Genomic DNA, 19,697 nt, shown 5'->3' with positions numbered 1-19,697 from the left:
GCAAATTCGTCATTTCTGGCGTCTTATTTGATGCTGTGTCCTTCACAAGGTTGCGCCATCTGTGACGCGAGTGTGTCATTTCCGGACGTGTTTGGCGCCAAAAAATATTTTTCAATTTGTTGTGCGTCATACTTGGCGCCAAATATTTTCATTATTTAAGACCCCATTCCTATTTGCCACTTGCCTTTTTTTTGTCAGAGGTGCATTTTTTCCCATTCCTGAAACTGCCATATAAGGAAATTGATCATTTTGCTTTATATTTTGTTTTTTTCTCTTACATTTGCAAGATGTCTCGATCTTTTTTTTTATATCCTTTATTTATATGTCCAACAACAGACACAAACGCATACATTTTCACCTTTGTGCACCACGCAGGGTCAGGTGAAAATAAGCAAGAAACAGTAACATAAGGTTTATAAAGATCTCTTCTTATATACATCATTTTATGGGGCAAGAAAAAAATAACAAGATCTTCTCATATAATCCGTTTGTACATGTTGTTGGGCTTTTCACGGATAATAACCAATTAACCCATTCACACTGCCTTGCAAACACAGAAGAAGAAGAAAGAGAGAGAAAAAAAAAAAAAAAAAAAGGTAAAGATAAGAAGGGGGCTCGCCTACAGTATTCTCACGGTGCCTGATTCTTTCGTTTATTCTTTTAGTCACTTCCCCTCTCGTATTTGAACTGCTTTGACTTTCTTATCTGTATACTTTACTTTTCCTCTCATCCTCTCTAAACACTAATTATCTTTGTCCCTCCTTAGACTACTCTATAACCAGTTATCCATGCATGTGGGAAAAGATTGAGAACTACTAAGTCCATGAAGGAGTTTGAGGAGAGAAATGGTGCCAGAATGGCTTTTTGTATGACTACAGGATAAGATTGGATAATTGGTAGCCATCCGACTAAGAAGGATTTTATTCTTCCTTCAGAGGCACTTTTTAAATGAAATGATTCAAAAATAATTTGATTTTGGATCTGTTGCAATATCTGGTATAATCTCAGCGCTGCATTAGATTGCCAATGTTTAACAATCTGCTGTCTAACAGCTAGAATAATAGTATTTAAAATGTTTGCTTGAAAGCCCTTATTACTAGGGACTTCTAACCATATTATCTCCTTGGGTGAAAAAATGACAGTTGTCTTATATAATACATTAAACCAATATTCTAACTTCCACCATAATTGAATGATCTTTGGACAATACCAGAACATGTGTAAGGTGTCCGCCTTAGGTTTCTTGCAGCGGGGACAAACCCCTTCATTAGTCGGATATAATTTCGCCATTCTTGCAGGGGATAAATAATAGTTATTAATAAGCTTTAGATGTGATTCTCTCCAACTCCGTGGAATTTCACATTTCTTTAAGTTAATCATACTTTGTTTAATTTTCCCAAAGTCTAGTGCCGGAAAAAAGGGAGTCCAAATTGATATTAACTTATCTTGGAGGATTAATGTTTGTTTGGAAAGCATAATATCATACATAAGAGATATGGAGGAATTACCAATCAAACATTTTTGAAAACACACATTGAGATCCGACCATGCACCAAATCCACTCCTGTCCCATTTTCGGGTATAAATAAGATGGCGCAGCTGAAGATATGCAAAAAAATTAGATCTAGCTAGATGAAAATGTTGGGAGAGCATTTCAAAAGAAATTATTTGCCCTTCTTGTGAAAGAATCTGACAAACATATTTAAGGTCTTTCCCGGCCCACTCTCTAAATATTGCCTGCTTAATACCCGGTGAAAATTGTGGGTTTCCCATGATCGGCATGAATGTAGAAAATGTGAAATCCACTTTAAGTAATGTACAACACTTCTGCCAGGCCGCGACTACATTTCTAATAGACAAGAGTGCAGTTATATTATTTGGTAAAGATTGTAGGGGACAATGCAAGATTGCTTTTAAAGAAAGAGGAGAGACCATGTGATTCTCAATCTCTAAGGATGAAACCAGCTCCTTTTCTAAAATCCAATCCACAGCTGTTTTACTTAGACAGACCCAATTGTATAGCTTAAGATTGGGGAAAGCAAGACCAGCTGCTTCAAATTTCTGCATAAATCTCTCCAAAGATATACGCGGCTTCCTGCCGCACCAAATAAATTTGGAGAAGCAGGAATACAATTTACGTAGATCCTTACTAAGGATAAACAAGGGAAGATTCTGGAGAGGGTAAAGTAATCGCGGGAAAATAATTGTCTTGATTAAATTAATACGGGCTGTAATAGAAAGTTGAAATACCTTCCACAGATCCAGATCAGCTTTAACCCTCTGAAACAGTGGTGAAAGATTAAGACGATACCAATTCCTCGGATTTTTATGTAATATTATGCCTAGATATGTAATTGCTTCGACCTCTTTAAATGGGTGTTCTTTCAGACTATTTCTTAATTTAATAATCCACATAAGTTAGCTTTTGTTGAAATTGATTTTATATCCCGCAAAAGAGCTGAACTCTTCTAGACATTGCAAAGTGGTTGGTATTGAGAAAGATGACTTCTTTAGAAATAATACTAGATCATCGGCATATAAAAGGGTCCTGAGCGAATAGGAACCCATATTGATTCCTTCTAGCATACTTCGTAACCGAATAGCTAAAGGTTCTAGGGCTAGGTTAAACAAGAGGGGCGATAACGGGCACCCCTGTCTCGTTCCCCTTCCCAAAATGATCTTCTGCGAGAGAACACCATTTACAATAAGGTACGAAATTGGATTTCTATATATTTTCCGGATAAATTGGAAGAATTGATTCTTGAAGCCGAATTCCTCTAAAACTTTAAAAAGGTGGTCCCAAGCTATAGCATCGAACGCCTTTTCGGCATCTAACGAGAGAATAGCAAAATCCTCAATAAAGTTATTTTTTTCCCTTTCTTTTAGGTAATTAAAATAGTCAAGGCAAGTCACTATCCTGCGAATATTTTTCATAGAGGTCCTAGATTTCATAAAGCCCACTTGATCTGTGTGGATGATATTACCCAGAAATGAAGAGAGTCTATCTGCTAGGATCGCCATCAGTATTTTATAATCTGTGTTCAATACAGATATAGGCCTATAAGAGGCCGGGTCCTCCGGTTTTTTACCGTTCTTGAGAATTAGCGTGATGTTTGCAGCAGAAAAGTAAGGAGAGATAGAATTATCTGAGCCGTAATAACTATTGAATAACTTTTCCAAGGTAGGAATGATTTCCGGTGCAAGTAATCTATAGAATTCTGCTGGAAGACAATCTGGGCCGGGAGCCTTATTCAAGCGCATCTTGTCTATCATTGCCCCAATTTCCTCTGCTCTAATTGGAGCATTAAGGGATGATAAATCATCTTCTTGTATTCGCGGGAGCTTTATATTAGACCAAAATCTGCCTTGCTTATAAGTATTGCTAGCCTGCCTAGAGTATAACTTTTGGTAGAATGAAAACAGCACTCTACTAATCTCCCTGGAGTCTGTATATGAATTATCATTTTCTTTGATAACCGGGATATAATTCTTCCTGTTTCTATTTTTGATTAATTTTGCCAAATTTTTTGTGGAGTCCCCGTAAAGACCTCTAAATTGAACATTAATTTTAATCTCTTCCTTTTGGGCTCTCTGTTCTAAGAAAACATCTCTCTCTCTTCTAGCCTCCTGGTACTTTTTCCAATTAATCGAGGAACGATCCTCAGCAAATCTCCGATAGGCGTTTCTAACTCTATTGGATAATTGTATTTCTAAGGCCCGCGATTTCTTTTTGCTACTTATTAAATAACTCTTTATATCGCCTCTTAGGACAGCCTTGGCTGCTTCCCAAAAGGTCTCAATTCTGTTAAAGTAAGAAATATTATTTGTACAATAATCCCTCCATCTTTGCCTAAGCCAGTTAGCAAATCTAGGGTTATTCAATAAGTATCGTGGAAAAAAGAGAGATTGGCTTTTATCTGTATGATTAATTACTGGGGGCAGAGTAAGATATAATAGTGCATGATCAGATATCAGTATGTCTTCAATTCCAGTATCCACTTGTACAATTGACAAGGATTCAGAGAGTAAAAAGAGATCAATCCTGGAGAAGGTTCTGTGTGCTTTAGATTCGCACGTAAAAGTTAGAGCATCGGGATTTTTGATTCTCCAGACATCTACCAATTTAAGCTGTGAACAGAAAATTCTAAAGTATTTGGCGGTTTTTTTATGTTCTTTTGCATTTGTATTATTAAATCTGTCTAATTCTGGCACTAGTGTCATATTAAAATCACCCGCTAAGATGAGATTCTCACCTATAAAGGGGAAAATCTTACTTTTAAAGCTTTCCCAGAAGTCTCTGCTATTCTTATTTGGACCATATACATTGCAAAGCACATAAACAACCTGGTTAATCTGGATTTGGAGTATGATATATCTAGCCTGTGGATCTTTATCAATATACAAAATTTTATAATCTAGGTCTTTATGGAGTAAAATCGCTACTCCACATTTCCTATTTGTACTTGGAGAGGCTACTACTTCGCCCACCCATTTAATTTTAAGTTTAGCTACTTCTAATTCATTGAGATGGGTTTCTTGAATGTATGAGTACAAGATATCTAACAGCGCTCAGCCCGGTTCCTTATAGCTCCTGGATAGAGGGTATCTAGCTTACCCTAGTGAGAACAACAGAAAAAACACAAATAATCCAAGAGCGCCAACTATAAGGCAAAGGAAAAAACTAACAAATACATCAGTGATTATAAAACATTATCAAACATTTAATTCAAAAACATATAATTAAAAACATGGATCCATGTAACAAAATAGACTTGAAAAATAGAATTTCACAGTACTAGCAGATAAATACTAAAAACACAATGGTTGCTAAAAACGATAAAGGGTATAAGGGTATGTCACCAATTACGGGGATATACAAAATTGTAGAAAAGTCCAGATATGTCAATAGAAGTCTATGTAAAGTCCAGTGAGTAAATCCAGTGGAAATAACCAGTGAAAAGATCAGTGAAAAAATCAAATGTTGAAAATAAAATGTTAAAAATAAGCTGATGATAAAAAGATCCCTTGGAGGGAGGTTGTGAAAAAAAAAAAAAAAAAAAAGGGGGAAAAAAAAGTGATGTAAAAATTGTAAAAAATTGTATAAAAATATGTAAAAAATGTGTGTATTAAAATTAAAAGTGGGGGACCCCCTAAAAATAGGTGTCAAAAATATGTGTCAAAAATAGTGAAACATAAAAAATCCGGTTAAACAAAAATTAAAAATTAAAAATTAAAAATATAAGAGAAAAAATAAATAGTGTGTATATAGTATAATCCAGGTGAAAGTCTTAGTAATTTAGGTGTTTAGTGAATGATCCTCCTTATGGCTAACTCCGTATGAGTGATGGCGATGAACTCTTTGAGATGGATGGTTTTACCTTCCTGTTCAATATAAACTCTTGTAATCCCTGTAAATCAAAAGAATAACATAGTGCAATAAAATTTCAAAAAGCAAGAAATAAAGAAATAATGCTCACCAAAAATGTCAACGCGTTTCGGCCTCTTTAACAGGCCTTTTTCAAGACTATCTAGGGGTGAGTGCTGGTGGCTATATTTATATGTATCACAAACCTATGAATTAGCATAGTTTTGGCGGCAAAAGAGGGGAATTTGGCGCCAAAAAATGACCCGACTCGGAAGTGCTTTTATTATTGTGTATCCGTTTTTTGCTTATTTGCCCCTTTTACTTAGATAATTACGGCTCTATATTGGTCCTATAATTTGGAACGAATAAGGGGTTCTGTCAGCATTAGTTTCTCATACATTATCATTTACGTTGCCGATCGCTCTGTTTCTACATACATCAGCGTCGGGCCGGAAGTGACATAGTGTTTGTTTACTTCCGGTTTTCTCATACTTCCGGTTGCGGTAATCACAAAGCGGTTTTTTCGCATATGGCGATAACTAGAGAAGGGGTATTGAAAATTTTACATATACATTGTAAAATTTACACTTCATAAGACTTGATTGTACCAATTTATGTTAGTGGTATAGCGAGCAATAAAAACGAGCAATATTATTACGAATTACAAATGAGGGTAAAAATATATATGTTGGATAAATATCAGTTTGTGCATTAGTACATTTAAACATTGTACATTATACATTAAAAAACACCAAAGAAATTTTATCTGGGCAAATAAACGCCCTCGTATCGCTACTGCTACCTTATATAGACCAAGGGATCTAGGGGGCATAGGAGCACCAAACATACAACATTATAGGTTAGCCACCTTCATGACTAGGATAGTTGACTGGTGTAGACATGCAACAGATAAAGAATGGGTCCAAATAGAAAATCTTTTGAATAACAATAATAATATAAGTGGGAATTGTTGGCTCCCCCCTAACCAGAGATTACTCTCAACAACAATCTCCACCCCTACCCGAGAAACCTACAAATTGTGGGATAAAATTATACGACAATATACACATATTTCTTCCATATATTCTCCTCTGACCCCCATAGTAGGAAATATAGCCTGCCCGTTAAATATTAAAATACATAATCCTCAAGCGATAACCATTCAGAACTCTTTTCCGATCTATACCCTATTTGCAGAGGGAAAGATCAAATCACATACTGATCTAACAGACAGCATTGGGCCCCAACTACAAAACTGGTTGTCATACTCACAACTAACCCACTTTCTTTCTACACATCCATCTAAACCACACTTTATTCGCTCCCTAACCCCTTTTGAAAATTTATGCACTAACCCACTCCCTAACAAAGGCATACTCTCAATAGCGCATAAGCAACTCCAATTGTCCCACTTTAAAACTCTACCAACATATGTCAGTAAATGGGAAAGGGAAATCGATAGCACGATCCCTGAGCAAACATGGTATGATGTATTCAAATACATGGGTAAAGCCTCTTCTTCAATTTCCATACTGGAAATGAACCTTAAACTGCTGTGCAGATGGTACTACACACCTGCCCTTCTGCATCAGTTATTTCCAAATACCCCAGCTACATGCTGGAGAGGCTGCCAAGAAAGTGGTACCCCGTATCATATCTGGTGGCAGTGTCCGAAAGCTAAAACCTACTGGGAGGCTATTGAGAAAGAAATTGCACTAGCATTAAATATACCCATGACATTTGATGTATGGTTTTTCGTTTTTAATCACTTCCCAAAGATAAAATGTAAGTTAAGGTTGTCGCTTTTAACGATAATGGTCAATACCGCTAAAAGACTGATACCATTAAATTGGAAACAAATAGAACTTCCTACAGTGAAGGTTTGGAGGCAAGCAGTCACACATAACATAGAGTTAGAAAAATATCATTACAAACAGACACACCGACAGGAAGATTATCACTCACTACACTTCTTGTGGGAGGAGTATTTGAACTCGAGACCTATAGACCACTACTAAGATATATATCCACCCTGAAGCATAATATGTAATAGTAGGCCTGGCGTTTATACTATCCTATACAATTCACACCTAAATGCATTATTTATGGAAAATTGGAATGCTAACTACCAAGCCAACAGGTTACAGATTAAAGCCGGTATTCTGGTGCGTGTACTGTGCAATGTGTAATGAGTAATTTCTACAGTCTCATCATGTATTGATAAGCTGAGTATTAAGATAATGTGAAATGTTTTCCACTATTGCATGTTTGAATATTGTATACACAACTTGAAACATTTATCTGTTTACTTATTTAAACCCATTTGTATGCAAATTCAATTTACTTTAATAAAACTGTTGAAAAAAAAAAAAAAAAAAAAAAACACCAAAGAAAAAACTTAAAATACAATTAAAATCGACATCTTCAATAAAATAACTTACTAATAAAATTCTTATTAAAATTGGAATAAAAATTTAACAGAAGGGTTGATTAAAACTAGTAAAATGCAGATAAAATACAGCAATAAGCCCGACCATGGGGAATGGATATATATATATACACCCTGTGCATATTGAAATATAAGGCAGAGATATGGTAGCTACACAGAGCTACACGAAAGACTACATCAAAGGCACGGTATTCCTGAATAAGAGCATATCTGAAAATAATTAGAAATGGGACTTGGAATAGGACTAATAATAGGACTTCAAAATAGGGTACGTGTACTATGCTCGAGAGGCTGAATAACTCCAATTCAAAAGAAGGGACCTCAGTAAGACAAATGTATGATGATTGTAGTGACGCTTAGCTATAAGAAGCTAGTATGAAAATACATGCAAACTGGCCATGTGTCACCTATTGTCTAAGATCAGTGATTATTTGTACTTACTAAGTGTGAGAGGTCCTCCCTATTATTCAAACCCCTAGGGTAAAGACAATCTATATTAAAAATCCACTTGGATTCTACCATCAGTAGGCGCCTTTCATAGTCACCTCCCCTCCAGTTTGGTGTCACTAATTGTATACCTATATAATTAAAATCTTTGAGACTAGCTCGGTGATGGTTAGTGAAGTGTTTGTAGAGGGCTGTTTCGGTGCTTTCATGTTCAATCTTTAATATGTGTTCTCTAATACGATCTTTGAGGTGTCTGGACGTTTGTCCTATATATTGGAGTCCACAGCTGCACCATATCAAATAGACAACTCCTCTATCACTGCATCTTATGAGGTCATTAATCTTATATTTGACTCCTGAATTGTACGAGGTAAATTCTTTGGTTTTTATGCCTCTTTTACAGGCTTTACAGCCCAGACATGGGAAAAAACCTTTAATTTCCTTGCCGAATACATCCCTTGTTTTATTTGGTGTTCTTTTAGGTATACTTGGGGATAGTCTATTTTTAAGATTGTCTGTTTTCCTGTATATGAAGACAGGTCGACTTGACAGTTTATCCCCTATGATTTCATCATTCCTTAAAAGTGCCCAGTGCTTCTCTATAATTTTCTCCACAATGTGTCTGTTTTCACTATACTCGGTAATAAACGGAATAGTGAGTATGTTATCGTCAGAATAGTGGATAGTTTTTTTCGGTTTATATACCAGGAGATCTTTCCGGTCTTTCTTCCTGACCTCTTCGATGGTTTGAGTTAGGGACTCTTCTTCATAACCTCTTTCTAAGAATTTTTCTTTGAGAGTAGCGGCTTGTTCTTCCCACTTATTGGGATTGGAACAGTTTTTCTTCAGTCTTTGGAATTGGCCTTTTGGTATATTCGTCTTCCATCGGTTAAGATGACAGCTTTCCATGTGTATGTAATTATTGCAGTCCACTTTCTTAAAGAAAGTGGACGTCTCCAATTCCCCTTCGATAATCTCAATTTTTAAATCCAAATAGTTAATTGTTTTATTGCTCATCTCGTGTGTAAATTTAAGGTTGCAAGTGTTGTCATTCATGACTTCCAAGGTGTGTTCCAAGTCTTCTCTAGATCCCTTCCAAATCATAATAATATCGTCAATGTACCTGTTATAGAGGACCAGGTCCGCGCTAGCTGGGCATGATTCCCAGAAAATGGATTCCCAGTAGCCCATGTATAGATTAGCATAGCTAGGCGCGAACCTGGTCCCCATGGCTGTACCACATATTTGTTTATAAAAAATCCCATTGTTGTTAAAATAATTATGGGTTAAAATGAACCGTATTCCTTTGAGAATGAATTCTCTCTGTAGTTCAGGTAAATTGGGGTCTTTTTTTAAAAAGAAATCCACTGCCTCTATACCGCCTTCATGTGGTATGCTGGTATAGAGGGACACAACGTCACATGTGACGAGTGTATAATTCTCTCCCCATTGTATATTCTCCAATTTGTTGAGAATTTGGGTAGAGTCCCTCAGATATGACTGTAATTCCGTAACGTATTTTTGTAACAATCTGTCTATATATTCAGACAGATTGCTAGACAGACCCCCTATTCCTGATATTATTGGCTGACCAGGGGGTCTGTCGAGGGATTTATGAACTTTGGGGAGGTAGTATAGAACTGGAGTTATGGGATGTTTGGTGTTTATATATTTATATTCTTTTTCATTGAGAATACCAATATTTCTGGCTTCCCCCAACATTTCTTCTAATTCTTTTTTATAAACTTCAACTGGATTTTTCCTTAATGTTTCATATGTCTGTTGGTCCGATAAGATTCTGTTACACTCGTGGTCATAATCTATTTTGTTCAAAACCACGATGCCCCCGCCTTTATCAGCTGGTTTAATAACAACGTCATGGTTATTTTCGAGGGTCTTTATGGTGTTCATTTGTTCCTTAAATAGATTATGTTTATGTCTGATCAGTTTCTTGTGGTTGATGTCCCTGATCTCATTACAGATCAAGGTATCAAATGTGTCTATGGCATTACCCTTACTTGCCAATGGGTAAAAAGTCGATCTCGGTCTTAAATCCGTATGGAGGTAGGTATTTCCATTAGTGGTTTGAGTGTCTGAGTAAATCTTTTCGTGTCGAGTGGATTGTGTTTCCAGTGGCATTTTCATGAAATGTCTTTTAAGAGTCAGTTTCCTGACTAGTTCTTTGGCATTTATGAAGGTGTTAAATTTGTTCAAACCCTTTGATGGGGCGAATGACAATCCATAACTTAACACAGATGATTCTTTTTCTGTGAGTTCCTTTGAGCTTAAGTTAAAAATGCCTGTAGTGGTAACCTTGGCATTTGATGGGAGGGGAGATAGTAACTCCTTTTTTCTTCTTATTCTTCTTCCTCCTCTCTTGCCCCTGTGGGTCTTCTTTTGTCTGTAGGAGTTTGGAAATCTTCTGAGTTTGGGTTCTTTCTCTTCATAGATCCTCTTTCTGGTTCTTTGAGAGTTTTCTGAGGAACCCCTAAAAAAGAATGCCCTGATGTTGTTGCTTGGTATTCTTCATTTGTGCCTAAATCCGGTATTCTCTTATTTTGTTGTCTGTCTTCTTGTTTAGACTGGGGATTCATCCCACGCATGTTTTTATCTGGTCGTGGTCCTGGGTAGTTAGATCTGGGGGGCTGATAGTTGTCATTATAATGGTGATTATGCCAATTTTCACCTCTATTGTATGGCTGTCGGTGTCTTTGGTTTGGGTAGGGGTGTCTTGGATATCCTCCTTGTCCCCAAGCTGAGTCTATGTCTTCTCTGTTATTACCGTTTATTCTCCTATATTGGCTCTGGTAATAATTTGAATATGGATGTTCTCGTCTCCTGTTATCATGTCTATAGGGAGAGTAAGTATAGCCTCGATTGTTGTCCCTTTTAAAAAATCCCTCACCATTATAAAAAGGATCTTGTCTTCGGTTATGTTGGTGACTGAAGCCTGGAGTGTGGGACCAATGATTTCTATTGTCACCCCCCCAACCCCTAGAGTGTTTATATTGGTGAAATGGGGTTCTGGGGGTTCTGTTGTCCTCTCTATAGGGAGGTTCATAGTTCCAGCTATCATTTCTGGGTGTATGTGCTGGGTTCCATGATCTATAATTGTGTGTCTGTTGATTTCTGGTCTCATGGAATCTAATGTCCTCATTTCTAGATGGTAACCTAGGTCTTTGCCCCCTCCTTTTATTGGTCACTTCTACCCATTCGCCCTCATTAATTGTATCTTTCTGTACATTTTCGTTGTTATTAGTGTTGTCGTCATTCATTAAATGTTCGTTAGTCTGATCTTTGTTTAGCTTAATCAGTTCTAACTCTCTGTTTAGTTTTTTAGATTTTTTGTTGGTTATATCTTCTCTTATTTTGGTTACCTTTTTAATCAGGTTTTCTTTTCTGTCTAGAAAGTCCTTACATTCTATTACACAACCATCAGGGCCAATAAGATTAACTTCAGTATTCTTAATTTCGATATCTAACTTGCTCAAAAAGGATTCTCTATAGTCTATTATGGTCTGCATCAATTTCCTAGAGGTCTCTACTAGAGCCTCTGACCATTGGGTTAGAAATACTGGGTCTTCTGTTTGAAATGCACAGTCTTTTCTAATCACTAACCCTTTTGGGATAATGTTAAGTTCAAGACACTTCTTTAAAAATGATATTTCTGCTTTAAATTTGACCTCTTGTATGAGTAATTTCTCCAAAGATTTAAAAATTGTGGCAAGATCTAGGTTCTCAATGTTGCTGTTTTCAGCATTGGTACCATAGTGATGGATATCTAGTTGGATATCTTGCCTAATGGACTTTGTTATGTCCATATTAATCTAAACAGTGCTTAAAAAAGACTAAAAATGTTCAAAGTAGATAATTCACAATAAAAAATTCACAATAAAAGATTAAATGACATAATAAATGGAATAAAATAAAATGAAATAGAATATACTCCTTGGAGAGCTGCTGAAAGGTTGCTAGAGGAAAGAAAGATAGAGTACAAGATATCTAACAGCGCTCAGCCCGGTTCCTTATAGCTCCTGGATAGAGGGTATCTAGCTTACCCTAGTGAGAACAACAGAAAAAACACAAATAATCCAAGAGCGCCAACTATAAGGCAAAGGAAAAAACTAACAAATACATCAGTGATTATAAAACATTATCAAACATTTAATTCAAAAACATATAATTAAAAACATGGATCCATGTAACAAAATAGACTTGAAAAATAGAATTTCACAGTACTAGCAGATAAATACTAAAAACACAATGGTTGCTAAAAACGATAAAGGGTATAAGGGTATGTCACCAATTACGGGGATATACAAAATTGTAGAAAAGTCCAGATATGTCAATAGAAGTCTATGAAAAGTCCAGTGAGTAAATCCAGTGGAAATAACCAGTGAAAAGATCAGTGAAAAAATCAAATGTTGAAAATAAAATGTTAAAAATAAGCTGATGATAAAAAGATCCCTTGGAGGGAGGTTGTGAAAAAAAAAAAAAAAAAAAAAAAAGGGGGAAAAAAAAGTGATGTAAAAATTGTAAAAAATTGTATAAAAATATGTAAAAAATGTGTGTATTAAAATTAAAAGTGGGGGACCCCCTAAAAATAGGTGTCAAAAATATGTGTCAAAAATAGTGAAACATATAAAATCCGGTTAAACAAAAATTAAAAATTAAAAATATAAGAGAAAAAATAAATAGTGTGTATATAGTATAATCCAGGTGAAAGTCTTAGTAATTTAGGTGTTTAGTGAATGATCCTCCTTATGGCTAACTCCGTATGAGTGATGGCGATAAACTCTTTGAGATGGATGGTTTTACCTTCCTGTTCAATATAAACTCTTGTAATCGTAACAACGAAAATGTACAGAAAGATACAATTAATGAGGGCGAATGGGTAGAAGTGACCAATAAAAGGAGGGGGCAAAGACCTAGGTTACCATCTAGAAATGAGGACATTAGATTCCATGAGACCAGAAATCAACAGACACACAATTATAGATCATGGAACCCAGCACATACACCCAGAAATGATAGCTGGAACTATGAACCTCCCTATAGAGAGGACAACAGAACCCCCAGAACCCCATTTCACCAATATAAACACTCTAGGGGTTGGGGGGGGTGACAATAGAAATCATTGGTCCCACACTCCAGGCTTCAGTCACCAACATAACCGAAGACAAGATCCTTTTTATAATGGTGAGGGATTTTTTAAAAGGGACAACAATCGAGGCTATACTTACTCTCCCTATAGACATGATAACAGGAGACGAGAACATCCATATTCAAATTATTACCAGAGCCAATATAGGAGAATAAACGGTAATAACAGAGAAGACATAGACTCAGCTTGGGGACAAGGAGGATATCCAAGACACCCCTACCCAAACCAAAGACACCGACAGCCATACAATAGAGGTGAAAATTGGCATAATCACCATTATAATGACAACTATCAGCCCCCCAGATCTAACTACCCAGGACCACGACCAGATAAAAACATGCGTGGGATGAATCCCCAGTCTAAACAAGAAGACAGACAACAAAATAAGAGAATACCGGATTTAGGCACAAATGAAGAATACCAAGCAACAACATCAGGGCATTCTTTTTTAGGGGTTCCTCAGAAAACTCTCAAAGAACCAGAAAGAGGATCTATGAAGAGAAAGAACCCAAACTCAGAAGATTTCCAAACTCCTACAGACAAAAGAAGACCCACAGGGGCAAGAGAGGAGGAAGAAGAATAAGAAGAAAAAAGGAGTTACTATCTCCCCTCCCATCAAATGCCAAGGTTACCACTACAGGCATTTTTAACTTAAGCTCAAAGGAACTCACAGAAAAAGAATCATCTGTGTTAAGTTATGGATTGTCATTCGCCCCATCAAAGGGTTTGAACAAATTTAACACCTTCATAAATGCCAAAGAACTAGTCAGGAAACTGACTCTTAAAAGACATTTCATGAAAATGCCACTGGAAACACAATCCACTCGACACGAAAAGATTTACTCAGACACTCAAACCACTAATGGAAATACCTACCTCCATACGGATTTAAGACCGAGATCGACTTTTTACCCATTGGCAAGTAAGGGTAATGCCATAGACACATTTGATACCTTGATCTGTAATGAGATCAGGGACATCAACCACAAGAAACTGATCAGACATAAACATAATCTATCTAAGGAACAAATGAACACCATAAAGACCCTCGAAAATAACCATGACGTGGTTATTAAACCAGCTGATAAAGGCGGGGGCATCGTGGTTTTGAACAAAATAGATTATGACCACGAGTGTAACAGAATCTTATCGGACCAACAGACATATGAAACATTAAGGAAAAATCCAGTTGAAGTTTATAAAAAAGAATTAGAAGAAATGTTGGGGGAAGCCAGAAATATTGGTATTCTCAATGAAAAAGAATATAAATATATAAACACCAAACATCCCATAACTCCAGTTCTATACTACCTCCCCAAAGTTCATAAATCCCTCGACAGACCCCCTGGTCGGCCAATAATATCAGGAATAGGGGGTCTGTCTAGCAATCTGTCTGAATATATAGACAGATTGTTACAAAAATACGTTACGGAATTACCGTCATATCTGAGGGACTCTACCCAAATTCTCAACAAATTGGAGAATATACAATGGGGAGAGAATTATACACTCGTCACATGTGACGTTGTGTCCCTCTATACCAGCATACCACATGAAGGCGGTATAGAGGCAGTGGATTTCTTTTTAAAAAAAGACCCCAATTTACCTGAACTACAGAGAGAATTCATTCTCAAAGGAATACGGTTCATTTTAACCCATAATTATTTTAACAACAATGGGATTTTTTATAAACAAATATGTGGTACAGCCATGGGGACCAGGTTCGCGCCTAGCTATGCTAATCTATACATGGGCTACTGGGAATCCATTTTCTGGGAATCATGCCCAGCTAGCACGGACCTGGTCCTCTATAACAGGTACATTGACGATATTATTATGATTTGGAAGGGATCTAGAGAAGACTTGGAACACACCTTGGAAGTCATGAATGACAACACTTGCAACCTTAAATTTACACACGAGATGAGCAATAAAACAATTAACTATTTGGATTTAAAAATTGAGATTATCGAAGGGGAATTGGAGACGTCCACTTTCTTTAAGAAAGTGGACTGCAATAATTACATACACATGGAAAGCTGTCATCTTAACCGATGGAAGATGAATATACCAAAAGGCCAATTCCAAAGACTGAAGAAAAACTGTTCCAATCCCAATAAGTGGGAAGAACAAGCCGCTACTCTCAAAGAAAAATTCTTAGAAAGAGGTTATGAAGAAGAGTCCCTAACTCAAACCATGGAAGAGGTCAGGAAGAAAGACCGGAAAGATCTCCTGGTATATAAACCGAAAAAAACTATCCACTATTCTGACGATAACATACTCACTATTCCGTTTATTACCGAGTATAGTGAAAACAGACACATTGTGGAGAAAATTATAGAGAAGCACTGGGCACTTTTAAGGAATGATGAAATCATAGGGGATAAACTGTCAAGTCGACCTGTCTTCATATACAGGAAAACAGACAATCTTAAAAATAGACTATCCCCAAGTATACCTAAAAGAACACCAAATAAAACAAGGGATGTATTCGGCAAGGAAATTAAAGGTTTTTTCCCATGTCTGGGCTGTAAAGCCTGTAAAAGAGGCATAAAAACCAAAGAATTTACCTCGTACAATTCAGGAGTCAAATATAAGATTAATGACCTCATAAGATGCAGTGATAGAGGAGTTGTCTATTTGATATGGTGCAGCTGTGGACTCCAATATATAGGACAAACGTCCAGACACCTCAAAGATCGTATTAGAGAACACATATTAAAGATTGAACATGAAAGCACCGAAACAGCCCTCTACAAACACTTCACTAACCATCACCGAGCTAGTCTCAAAGATTTTAATTATATAGGTATACAATTAGTGACACCAAACTGGAGGGGAGGTGACTATGAAAGGCGCCTACTGATGGTAGAATCCAAGTGGATTTTTAATATAGATTGTCTTTACCCTAGGGGTTTGAATAATAGGGAGGACCTCTCACACTTAGTAAGTACAAATAATCACTGATCTTAGACAATAGGTGACACATGGCCAGTTTGCATGTATTTTCATACTAGCTTCTTATAGCTAAGCGTCACTACAATCATCATACATTTGTCTTACTGAGGTCCCTTCTTTTGAATTGGAGTTATTCAGCCTCTCGAGCATAGTACACGTACCCTATTTTGAAGTCCTATTATTAGTCCTATTCCAAGTCCAATTTCTAATTATTTTCAGATATGCTCTTATTCAGGAATACCGTGCCTTTGATGTAGTCTTTCGTGTAGCTCTGTGTAGCTACCATATCTCTGCCTTATATTTCAATATGCACAGGGTGTATATATATATATATCCATTCCCCATGGTCGGGCTTATTGCTGTATTTTATCTGCATTTTACTAGTTTTAATCAACCCTTCTGTTAAATTTTGATTCCAATTTTGATAAGAATTTTATTAGTAAGTTATTTTATTGAAGATGTCGATTTTAATTGTATTTTAAGTTTTTTCTTTGGTGTTTTTTAATGTATAATGTACAATGTTTAAATGTACTAATGCACAAACTGATATTTATCCAACATATATATTTTTACCCTCATTTGTAATTCGTAATAATATTGCTCGTTTTTATTGCTCGCTATACCACTAACATAAATTGGTACAATCAAGTCTTATGAAGTGTAAATTTTACAATGTATATGTAAAATTTTCAATACCCCTTCTCTAGTTATCGCCATATGCGAAAAACCGCTTTGTGATTACCGCAACCGGAAGTATGAGAAAACCGGAAGTAAACAAACACTATGTCACTTCCGGCCCGACGCTGATGTATGTAGAAACAGAGCGATCGGCAACGTAAATGATAATGTATGAGAAACTAATGCTGACAGAACCCCTTATTCGTTCCAAATTATAGGACCAATATAGAGCCGTAATTATCTAAGTAAAAGGGGCAAATAAGCAAAAAACGGATACACAATAATAAAAGCACTTCCGAGTCGGGTCATTTTTTGGCGCCAAATTCCCCTCTTTTGCCGCCAAAACTATGCTAATTCATAGGTTTGTGATACATATAAATATAGCCACCAGCACTCACCCCTAGATAGTCTTGAAAAAGGCCTGTTAAAGAGGCCGAAACGCGTTGACATTTTTGGTGAGCATTATTTCTTTATTTCTTGCTTTTTGAAATTTTATTGCACTATGTTATTCTTTTGATTTACAGGGATTACAAGAGTTTATATTGAACAGGAAGGTAAAACCATCCATCTCAAAGAGTTCATCGCCATCACTCATACGGAGTTAGCCATAAGGAGGATCATTCACTAAACACCTAAATTACTAAGACTTTCACCTGGATTATACTATATACACACTATTTATTTTTTCTCTTATATTTTTAATTTTTAATTTTTAATTTTTGTTTAACCGGATTTTATATGTTTCACTATTTTTGACACATATTTTTGACACCTATTTTTAGGGGGTCCCCCACTTTTAATTTTAATACACACATTTTTTACATATTTTTATACAATTTTTTACAATTTTAACATCACTTTTTTTTCCCCCTTTTTTTTTTTTTTTTTTTTTTTTTTCACAACCTCCCTCCAAGGGATCTTTTTATCATCAGCTTATTTTTAACATTTTATTTTCAACATTTGATTTTTTCACTGATCTTTTCACTGGTTATTTCCACTGGATTTACTCACTGGACTTTTCATAGACTTCTATTGACATATCTGGACTTTTCTACAATTTTGTATATCCCCGTAATTGGTGACATACCCTTATACCCTTTATCGTTTTTAGCAACCATTGTGTTTTTAGTATTTATCTGCTAGTACTGTGAAATTCTATTTTTCAAGTCTATTTTGTTACATGGATCCATGTTTTTAATTATATGTTTTTGAATTAAATGTTTGATAATGTTTTATAATCACTGATGTATTTGTTAGTTTTTTCCTTTGCCTTATAGTTGGCGCTCTTGGATTATTTGTGTTTTTTCTTGAATGTATGCAATATCTGGCCTTTTTTTTGCAAGAGTTTTAATTATGAGTTTTCTCTTCATGGGGGAGGTTATTCCTCCAACATTCCACGATAAAATATTTACTCCAGCCATTTAGTGAAGAGAGGTGGCTTCAAATTAAAGATTTGCTCGGTTACACCTCTCCCCCTTTCTTGTCCTCTGTCCATAATATAACAAAAAGAATCTGTTAGCGGTTCTGAAAGAAAAAAACAAAAAAAAACCTATAATTAAAATAAGTCCACACACATACCACATTCATCCACATCTGAGCTGGAGACCTATCCATCATTAACCTCAAAAACATAAGAAAGAGAACAGGATAAAAATAAAATTAGCATTTCTCCAACTTCAATTTGCCAACTTTGATTTGACATATTCTTTTATATCTGGGATTTCCTGGAATGTAAGTACTGAGCCCCTATCCTCCACTATAACTTTAGCCGGGTAGACCATTCGGGCTTTAACTCCATTATTTATCAGCTGTGAACAATATGGGGCCATTAACTTTCTCTTCGTGGATGTCTCAGCAGAGAAATCCTGAAAGAGGAGGACTTTGATATTACCTAGCATTATCGGACCATTCTTCCTAAAAAGTTTCATTATTTCGATTTTGTCCTGGAATTTAAGAACTTTAAATATACACATTCTGCTCTTAGCTACCTTATCTGCTAGGGATCTCTTTGGCCCTACTCTGTGTACTCTCTCTATAATCAGGGGCAAATATTCTGCTGCCATTCCTAACGCTTGGGGAAGGTCTAGTGAAGTAAATTTCATCAGGTCTTCATATTCCGCTGTCTCAGGGAGGCCCACAATACGTATGTTATTGTGCCTGGAGCGGTCCTCCATGTCCTCCAGGCGCAATTGCATATTTTGAATTATGATGTCTTGTTTCTGGATGGTCACTTCTTGTGCATTTACCCGGTCCTCCAAGTCCGAGATTCTCTCCTCAGCTTCACCAATTCGGGCAGAAAACTGCCTGAATTCGGCGGAGAGAGTAGATAGTTCGGAGGCCATACCAGAAATTTCTTTTTTAAGCATTTCAAAGTGAGGTGCAAATACGGCAGACAGTTGTACTGTCAGGGCCTGTATATCAAATGAAGGAGTAGATAAATCACTTAATGTAGTGTCAAGGCTGGTATCACTCAATTTAGATTTTTTATCCTTAGGTTTGGCAGGCATTATAGGTGAATTTTTCTTCGCCTGTGTGACGAATTTTTCCATTAATTAAAAGTGAGAAAAAGAAAAAAAAGACTAAGTGTAAAAAACGTGGGCAAAATTACTGGGGCCGCGTCAGAGCGGGGCCTGGTT

The 19,697-nt window shown here is 36.3% G+C and overlaps 1 protein-coding gene across 1 annotated transcript in view; it reads left to right on the top strand.

The window, feature by feature from the left end:
• LOC128661361 (uncharacterized) overlaps positions 1–19,697 on the top strand; it is a 201,328-nt gene that overhangs the window by 161,929 nt on the left and 19,702 nt on the right. Inside the window, 2 exon segments of the mRNA XM_053715625.1 lie at positions 13,878–14,645; positions 15,243–16,073. Coding sequence (XP_053571600.1) covers positions 13,878–14,645; positions 15,243–16,073 — 1,599 coding nt within the window.

Source organism: Bombina bombina, chromosome 5, assembly GCF_027579735.1.
Source record: "Bombina bombina isolate aBomBom1 chromosome 5, aBomBom1.pri, whole genome shotgun sequence".
In the NCBI taxonomy this organism is placed as follows: Eukaryota; Metazoa; Chordata; class Amphibia; order Anura; family Bombinatoridae; genus Bombina; species Bombina bombina.
Note: the sequence above shows the minus strand (reverse complement) of the source record. Positions and strands in the feature narration are given on the sequence as shown.